The sequence below is a fragment of the Cebus imitator genome, unplaced genomic scaffold (assembly GCF_001604975.1).
Source record: "Cebus imitator isolate Cc_AM_T3 unplaced genomic scaffold, Cebus_imitator-1.0 Scaffold88, whole genome shotgun sequence".
Taxonomy (NCBI): domain Eukaryota; kingdom Metazoa; phylum Chordata; class Mammalia; order Primates; family Cebidae; genus Cebus; species Cebus imitator.
The window spans coordinates 5,785,770-5,794,234 of NW_016107403.1; the positions used below are offsets into that span (position 1 = coordinate 5,785,770).

At 40.6% G+C, this 8,465-nt stretch overlaps 1 protein-coding gene across 4 annotated transcripts in view; it reads right to left on the reverse strand.

Annotated features, from left to right (window-relative positions):
* Positions 1–8,465, reverse strand: part of FEZ2 (fasciculation and elongation protein zeta 2) — a 48,650-nt gene that overhangs the window by 25,262 nt on the left and 14,923 nt on the right. For all 4 annotated transcript variants that reach the window (XR_005201291.1, XM_017534882.2, XM_017534880.2 and 1 more), the window contains 3 exons: positions 6,651–6,767; positions 4,264–4,405; positions 1,282–1,550 (listed from right to left, as the gene is read on the reverse strand). Coding sequence is in view for 3 of the 4 variants with exons in the window: in XM_017534882.2 (XP_017390371.1) it covers positions 1,282–1,550; positions 4,264–4,405; positions 6,651–6,767 (528 nt within the window). In the remaining variant the exon portion in view is untranslated. The remainder of the gene's footprint in view (positions 1–1,281; positions 1,551–4,263; positions 4,406–6,650; positions 6,768–8,465) is intronic.

The window sequence follows — 8,465 nt, forward strand, 5'->3', positions numbered from 1 at the left end:
CAGAGTACTCACTAGGAATGACTAAATAAACACCTATTCAGTCAATACTGCCATTTCTTAAAAATAATAGACATCTGAGAACTTTTTTCAAAGTTAATGTATAAGCGATGTCCTTTCTAAATAGATACAAATGAACATTACACTAAAAAAATGGATGTTTTCATAGGCTAATAACAGCATAATAAATTAGCTACATGGTTAAGACTCTCTTTGTTGTCAACTGCTCACTGGTGGCCGTATATCCTAGAACTGTATTTCTAGAATTCCATCAGCATCTAGTTAATAAGATCTATTTCTCTGGTAAGTAGTCTTTAGAAAAATGAATCAGACTTTATTAAAGACAGAATTCATATTATTACAAGCCACAGTAGCTAGTTTAGGATTTGTAAGACTATGTTATTGATAGCACAAATTAAAACAGAGGTTCCATTTAGAAAAAGAGATCCCTTTACCCAACCATTATACTCTAAAAATAAAACCAACAATTCTTCACACACGAACAAAATCAAGGTGGGAATATACAAGACTTCAACTGATCACAGAACAATGACATAGCCAGAAGATCAATAAGGAAATGCATTTCATAGAATTAACAGTTAATGTTTATAATGAAGTTCAATCAAGTGGTTAAAGTCTATAGGACTACTTAAGAAAAATTTAAAAAGCAGAAAAAAAAAATGTCATCACAGGGTCAAACAAGTTTCAGATGTTCTAAACTTGTTTTCATTAGTCAGTAATATTCTGGTCTCCCAAATACTAGGCCAAATGGCTGATGTCACTTACCTTCTCGTATTCCAACCTCGCTGAAAAACCAGAAGGAATCTGTTTACAAATCAATCTGTGCCTTGAGCAGAGTTCTGCTACCTCTAAATAAAACCCCTTTTAATTTCTTATCACACAACTCATGAGTTCAGCAGAAATAAGAAAAAAAACTACTTGCCATAAATAACGACTATTCACATTTTGATGTAGTAAAAACAGTCACTTGCTAAAGCTTCTGTTCTTCAAGACAGTCTCCTTTTTCAGCCCTCTTCCTTCCATTTATTTTCCTCCTAAATATTTCAGTATTATTCAGATAACCAGTTCACCCTAGTCAAGAAAAAGACCTTCTGAGGAAGCTGAGCACAATGGTATTCTGGAATAAAATCCCACTGGGCTCTGATTAGAAGTGCAACGCTCCTGCCTATGTACAACCTGTCACACCTGCCACCAGGCCTGGAGGCCGGGACTACCACAGAACCTGCTTCCAGTGTTCGAGGCCTCCTGCAAAACATTACTTACTGTGCCAGGCATATGACTTCTCTCATTCTTCCCATTTTGAGAGCTGCCATTTTTTAGTTTCTTTTTCTTTTTTGCTGTTTCTTTGTGCTCTTTCTGTTTGTTTTGCACTTCAATAAGAACAGAAATAAAGCTGTTTTTCACTTCCTTTTCAAACTCCAGTTCATCTCGTAAGGCCAACTGCTGCACCAGCTCCTCCGAGTACTCCTTAATGGCAGTCTCAATCTCTTCCAGGAGTTCATTTAACTCAGACACTGAGAGCCTTTTTACTCCTAGGACCAAAAATAAAATACAGCTGATATGAAGACAAAAACGTTTCAAGGACGCAAAACAGAGTAGTCACTAGCAATGGCTAAATAAATACCCATGAAATAAATGTCAAAGAACAAAAATCATATTCCAAGCAATTAAATTGGCTATCTGTGATCTTCTCAGAATTCTAAATTTCTGGAGGGCAGGTCTGAGTAGAGGTAAGTGGGCAGGTGAGTCACTTCTCAGCTTGCTGGGAAGAAAGTCTAACAAAAGCTTTTACTTGTGCAAATCAATCATTCCAGGAAGAGTACTTCAGCCAAGACTGTGAAAGCTTGTACAAGGAAAAGAACAAACACAAAAGCAGAGGGAAAGTACAGAAACCACCTGATGAGCAAAAACTGCAAGTCGTTCGGCAGGGTTCTGAGATACCTCTGAAAAGGAAAGAAGTTCATCTGAAAGAATTAAACTAAATACATATTTAATTACATATGCCCCAATCTGTGAATTTTGTAGAAAATTGGTGATATGGCTTGCATCTGTGTCCCCACCCAAATCTGTTGAAAATATAATCCTCAATGTTGGAGGTAGGGGTTGGAGGTGATTGGATCATGAGGGCAATTTATTTATCTTTTTTTTTTGAGATGGAGTCTCACTCTGTCACCCAGGCTGGAGTGCAATGGCGCAATCTCAGCTCACTGCAACCTCCACCTCCCAGGTTCAAGAGATTCTCCTGCCTCAGCCTCCCCAGTAGCTGGGACTACAAGTGCATGCCACCACACCTAGCTAATTTTTGTATTTTTAGTAGAGATGGGGTTTTGCCATGTTGGCCAAGATGGTCTCGGTCTCCTGATCTCATAATCTACCTGCCTCAGCCTCCAAAAGTGCTTGGATTACAGGCATGAGCCACCATGCCCAGTCATGAGGGCAATTTCTAATGGTTTAGTACCATCCCCCTGGTGCCGTTCTCATGACAGAGTTCTCATGAGACCTGGTTGTTTAAAAGTATGTGGCACCTCCCCCGCCCCCTTCCTCCTGCTTCAGCCGTGAGAAGACGCCTGCTCCAGCTTTGCCTCCCACCCTGAGTAAAAGTTCCCTGAGGCCTCTCCAGAAGCAGAAGCTGCCAGGCTTCCTGTACAGCCTGCAGAACAGTTAGCAAATTAAACTTCCTTGCATAAATTACGCAGTTTCAGCTGTTTCTTTCTAGCAGTGCAAGAATGGACTAATACAACTGGGAAGGCAAAAGGGAACAATATTCCCTGAAACCCCTTCCAGGCTTCTGTCAGCACTTCTCCTGTGAGAGACAGGACACTGTTAAAGTCCCAGCCCACGGGACCTCAGAATGTGGACATGGGGTCTTTAAAGAGGTAAATTAAGCATAAATGAAGACATCAGGATGCACCCTAACCCAGTATGACTGGTATTCTCATAAAATGGGGTGATCAGGACACAGAAGAAAGACCACGTGAAGACACACAGAGAAGGCAGCCATCTGCATGTCAAGGAGAGAGACCTCTGGAAAAAAAAAGCAAACCTGCCAACACCTTGATCTCAGACATCTGGCCTACAGGTCTGCAAGAATATAAATTCCTGTTGTTTAAGCCACCCAGTCTGTGGTACTTTGTTCTGGCAGCACTAGCAAACCAATACAGATTTTACTGTCTGAACCAGGTATCAGGACTGCATTTGGGAGTCAGGATCCCAACACTGTTTAGCTTATATCTACAGCAGTGTGGTCAAATCAGACCATCTGAAAGAATTCAGTCTGTCTGACTGTCCATATGTTGAAGCCATAAAATCCAAAGGTCTATAGGTAACTAAGCTTCAGACTGGGCATGCCATAAAGATAAAACTAGGTGACAATACAGGTTGAGCAGACACAGATCCCATCACTGCCTATTCAAGGAGGGGACCAGTCGTATGGCAATGATTAGAAGTCTACCTTCCAACTAGCCTCAGGCTTTTCACAGGCTGGTTAGTTATTCAGAAATCAACTGTAGAGTTTCTAGAGTTCATTATTCTCATATACGTCAAACAGATCCATGGTTCCCAAAATTCTTCATAGTAACACACAAGACTATTTATATAGACAGGAATTACGTTTGACAAATAATTACTGAATATTGATTCTACACTTCAAATATGATGAGGTTTGTTAGAGACTCAACTGTGTCCTCTGCAAAATTCATGTGTTCCAACCCCTAGTACCTCAGAATGTTACAGTATTTGGAGATACAGTCTTTAAAGAGGTTAATCATGTTAAAATAAGGTCATTAGGATAGAATCCAATATGATTGCTGTCCTTATAAGAGGAAATTTGGGGCCAGGCGTGGTGGCTCACGCCTGTAACCCCAGCACTTTGGGAGGCAGAGGTGGGCAGATCATGAGGTCAGGAGTTCGAGACCAACCTGGCCAAGATGGTGAAACCCCGGTGCTACCAAAATACAAAAATTAGCTGGGCATGGTGGCAGGCACCTGTAATCCTAGCTACTCAAGAGGCTGAGGCAGAAGAATCGCTTGAACCCAGGGGCAGAGGTTGCATTGAGCCGAGATCACGCCACTTCACTCCATCCTGAGCAAAAGAGCAAAACTCGATCTCAAAAAAGGAAAAGAGGAAATTTGGACATAGACACAAACAGAAGGAGGCTGAAATCAAAGCTTTCTGGAGAAGATCACACTATACATTTGATATAGACGAAAAGCACAGACATCATTGATTTAAGCAGACTCCCTTACTCTCTTCATAACTGCTGGTACTAGACCTCTTAAGAGTTTGAATTTCCTGGGAAAGCATTGAAAGCCGATCTGACTGTGTAGGGGTTTCATCATCTTCTGGGTCCGGTGATTCCTGCATCATTTCTTCAATTTCTTCAATAACCTTTGAAAACATACATACAACTGTTAATCAAATATACAAAAGGAAAATGATCTATCTGGAACATGGCATTCACCTAAGGCACCCAGAGTAGAAATGCACTAAATTCTCCATTAACCAATGGTTTTCAGGAATGAGTGTTCTGAATAATCAAAATTTTGATTATAGGAGTAAACATGGTTTATCAAGAAAAAATTATGATATACTAAACACAAACCTAAATAGAATTTGATTTACTATGTCCATCATGATTCAGTTGGCCCTCCCAGGTCTTGTAAATTCTAAGAAATGGTGCCACAAACACATGATAATTTACTTCAGACATGCCAGAACCAGATCATAAAGTAATCGTTATAAGAAAGCAAATAAGCCGGGCGCGGTGGCTCAAGCCTGTAATCCCAGCACTTTGGGAGGCCGAGGCGGGTGGATCACGAGGTCAAGAGATCGAGACCATCCTGGTCAACATGGTGAAACCCCGTCTCTACTAAAACTACAAAAAATTAGCTGGGCATGGTGGCACATGCCTGTAATCCCAGCAACTCAGGAGGCTGAGACAGGAGAATTGCCTGAACCCAGGAGGCGGAGGTTGCGGTGAGCCGAGATTGCGCCATTGCACTCCAGCCTGGGTAACAAGAGCGAAACTCCGTCTCAAAAAAATAAATAAATAAAAATAAAAATAAAGAAAGCAAATAACAGAAAATTTACCACAGACATGCAAGTCCTCAACGTAAAGGTATTTCATCAAAAATTCTAACATAAAATTTAGAAAATACAATAGCACAAAAAACTATATGTGAACAAGAAATTACCTTTACGACAGCAAAATATTCTTTTAACAGTAGGAAAAGAATAGTATATATTAATTCAATGAAAAATAAAGGGATATTTTTAAATTACTTAAAAAGTAAAAGTCTAAAGAGAAAAATGCTACGAAAAGCATAAAAACTTCAGAAATACATTTGCCTTTAAACAATGATCTATTGTCTAGTGCAGTGCTGCTCAAATCTTAAGACAGTATCTTGCCTGTTCCAGATTCTAAAAGTTGAGAAGTATATAGAATTCAGCAAAATGTAAAGCAAAGCCCGGAAAATTACTCAATAGTTAGAAAAGAAGGACCTAAAGTTAGAAAAAAAAAATTAAATACAATTAAATGAAGGAGCAAAACATCCTGAGCATATTTACCATGCTTTATGAATTAACAAGCTTAACAGGTAACATTTCCACCAAGGAAAAACAAAGGTAAATCTGAAGGAGACGGGATTATGTTAATTATAAGAAGAGTCTCCAAAACAGGCAATATAATATGACACAATGAGCCACTCAAGGCTCCTACAGAGTCTGTTATTCTAACTCTTAAAAACAGGGAGAGACAGTTTAAGGAATTAGGCAGGTCAGTGAGGGGACAACAAATTCACAAGGTCATGTCTATCCCGAGATCACCCTCTACCTCAAAACAGCCCTCCAACCTACTATTACCTTGCTTTTTTAAGCACTGCATTCTTTCCAGGCCTAGAACAATTCAACCACAAATATGACTAAGGAGCATCCAAATAACACAATTTTAATGTAAATTTTTAATGTCCTCCTCCCAAGCTTGCCATAATATATCTCCTTACTGACCTCATCTTTCCAGCCTAAAAATAGAGTATGGTAGAATTCACAGTCCAAGTAGCCATGGAACATTTTATTTCAGGAAGAAGTTCTGGCATCACATTTCAACAATACAACAGAGGTGGGAAGAGCATTCAGAAAATGAGAAAGCTGATTCAACTGGTTTTAAGTGAATACGGGGTTGACCTTATTAGAGCATTCCACAGGAATAATGCTCACTTCTTTCTGGGACACACAATATGTACTTTAACACATGCTAATGCTTTTTACCCAGGGTTTTAAAGATACTAAATAATTTCTACACAGATACTTCACAGTTTTTCCATATTTGGGTAAATCTAAAGAAATAAGGAAATTCACAATATTTTTCTGGTTTGAGGTTAAGCAATAATCCTTCCTTGGTAACTTGCTATACACTTCAACAATGCCTATGTTGGAAATCTTCCCAACTAACATAATCCCTTCTGCTTCAGATGACATTACTTTTCTCTGTGGAAGAGTTAACTATTAAGCCTGTATAACCAGAAAAAATAGGAAAGATAAGTAAACCAACAGCCATTATTTAGTGTCATAATAAGAAGCCGTTTTTCAGCTCTGGAGTCTCCTTTCCTTGCGCTGATGAGTATCTCCTCTATACCTGGTCTGCTGTGAAGAGGGGTTCATCATTCACACAGGAGACAATGATTGAGTGCATATCCAGCTGCTCTCTCAGCTCCTCGTCATCTGATGCATCAAAGAGCAAACTGTCACTTACCTAAAAACAAAAATGCCCACCATTAAACGCAGGACATCCTGATCAAAACAAAGTTAACAGCTCTGAGTAAAGGAGGCTGCAGGGAAAAGCATCTACTGACAGCTTTCCCTTGAGGGGGAGAAATTATTACAATCACTCACAAGCAGTGAGTACATGTTCATCTGGAACAGAAATGAGAAGAATGTATAATAAATATGAAATTGCTAAGATGCTGCATACATCCCCTATTGCCTGAGATAGATACAAACTTTGCTATTTTTTTCCATGGGGAAAACTGCTATAAAAGCTGACAGATATGCAGAAAAAAATATGGTATTCGTTAGCAAGTCATAGAGAATTACTGTGAGTAGAAGGGAGAATAGGAGCAAGTTTGGCAACAAACAATAAGATTGGTAGATGTTAAAATTCAAAAGAAAACATAAAAGTTACTTGCAAACTAACTGCTAATATCTTTTTTTTTTTTTTGAGACGGAGTCTCGCCCCGTTCCCCAGGCTAGAGTGCAGTGGTGCTATCTCAGCTCAATGCAACCTCCACTTCCCAGGTTCAAGTAATTTTCCTGCCTCGGCCTCTCATGTAGCTGGGATTACAGGCGGCTGCCACCATGTCCGGCTAATTTTTTTGTATTTGTAGTAGAAACGAGGTTTCACAATGTTGGTCAGGTTGGTCTAGAACTCTTGACCTCAGGCAATCCACTCGCCTTGGCCTCCCAAAGTGCTGGGATTACAGGCATGAGCCACTGTGCCCAGCCCACATATTTCTTCTTAACAAAAAAATAATAACCTAGGTTCCAAGAACCTCTTTAAACCTAACTGAGCTGGCAATTCACCTCTCACCTCACAACCATCTTCCACCCTGCTCTGTGCTCCAAGAGGATCACCTTTATGGAGGACATCAAAGGATGTTCTTGCTGTCTGGCTTCCAGATGGGTTAAACCCACTGGTAGACACTGGGAGACTAGAGGGGGGGATGGTGAGGGCTGCACGTGTATTCTGCTGTCTTCCTCCCTGTCAGACTGTCACTTGTTGACTATGTTCACCAAAAGCCATCGCTCTGGTTAGCAGACCTCTCCCACACAGCCAATCTCAACAGTTTCTGGTAATCTCTCCCTGTCCTTACCTATTCATGCCCAGGACTGCTAAAGTACCAGTTTCTGTTGCCAGCCCTGGGAGGCTGCATCACGCCTAGTTAGCTTCCCTTAACCCTGCCCATACCAACATAAACAGCCCCCTTAATAATGACTTAGAGTTTAGCACCAGTACTGACTGTAAAAACCTTGCCTGAAAAAACTCAGCAGATTGAAATGAACAAGTGAACTTCTGTCTATCATCTACCTATCTGTCATGACATGACCATTCCGGTGTTGAATGGAACTGAAATTAGAACTCTATTCCCCAGGCCAGGTGCGGTGGCTCATGCCTGTAATCCCAGCACTTTGGGAGGCCAAGGTGGGCGGATCAAGAGGTCAGGAGTTTGAGACCAGCCTGGCCAACATAGTGAAACCCTGTCTCTATTAAAAATAAAGGTAAATAGCTGGGCATGGTGGCAGGTGCCTTCAATCCCAGCTACTTGGGAGGCTGAGGCAGGAGAATCACTTGAACCCAAGAGGCGGAGGTTACAGTGAGCCAAGATCACGCCACTGCACTCCAGCTAGGGCAACGGTATGAGACTCTGTCTTGGGAAACAAACAAATAAACAAA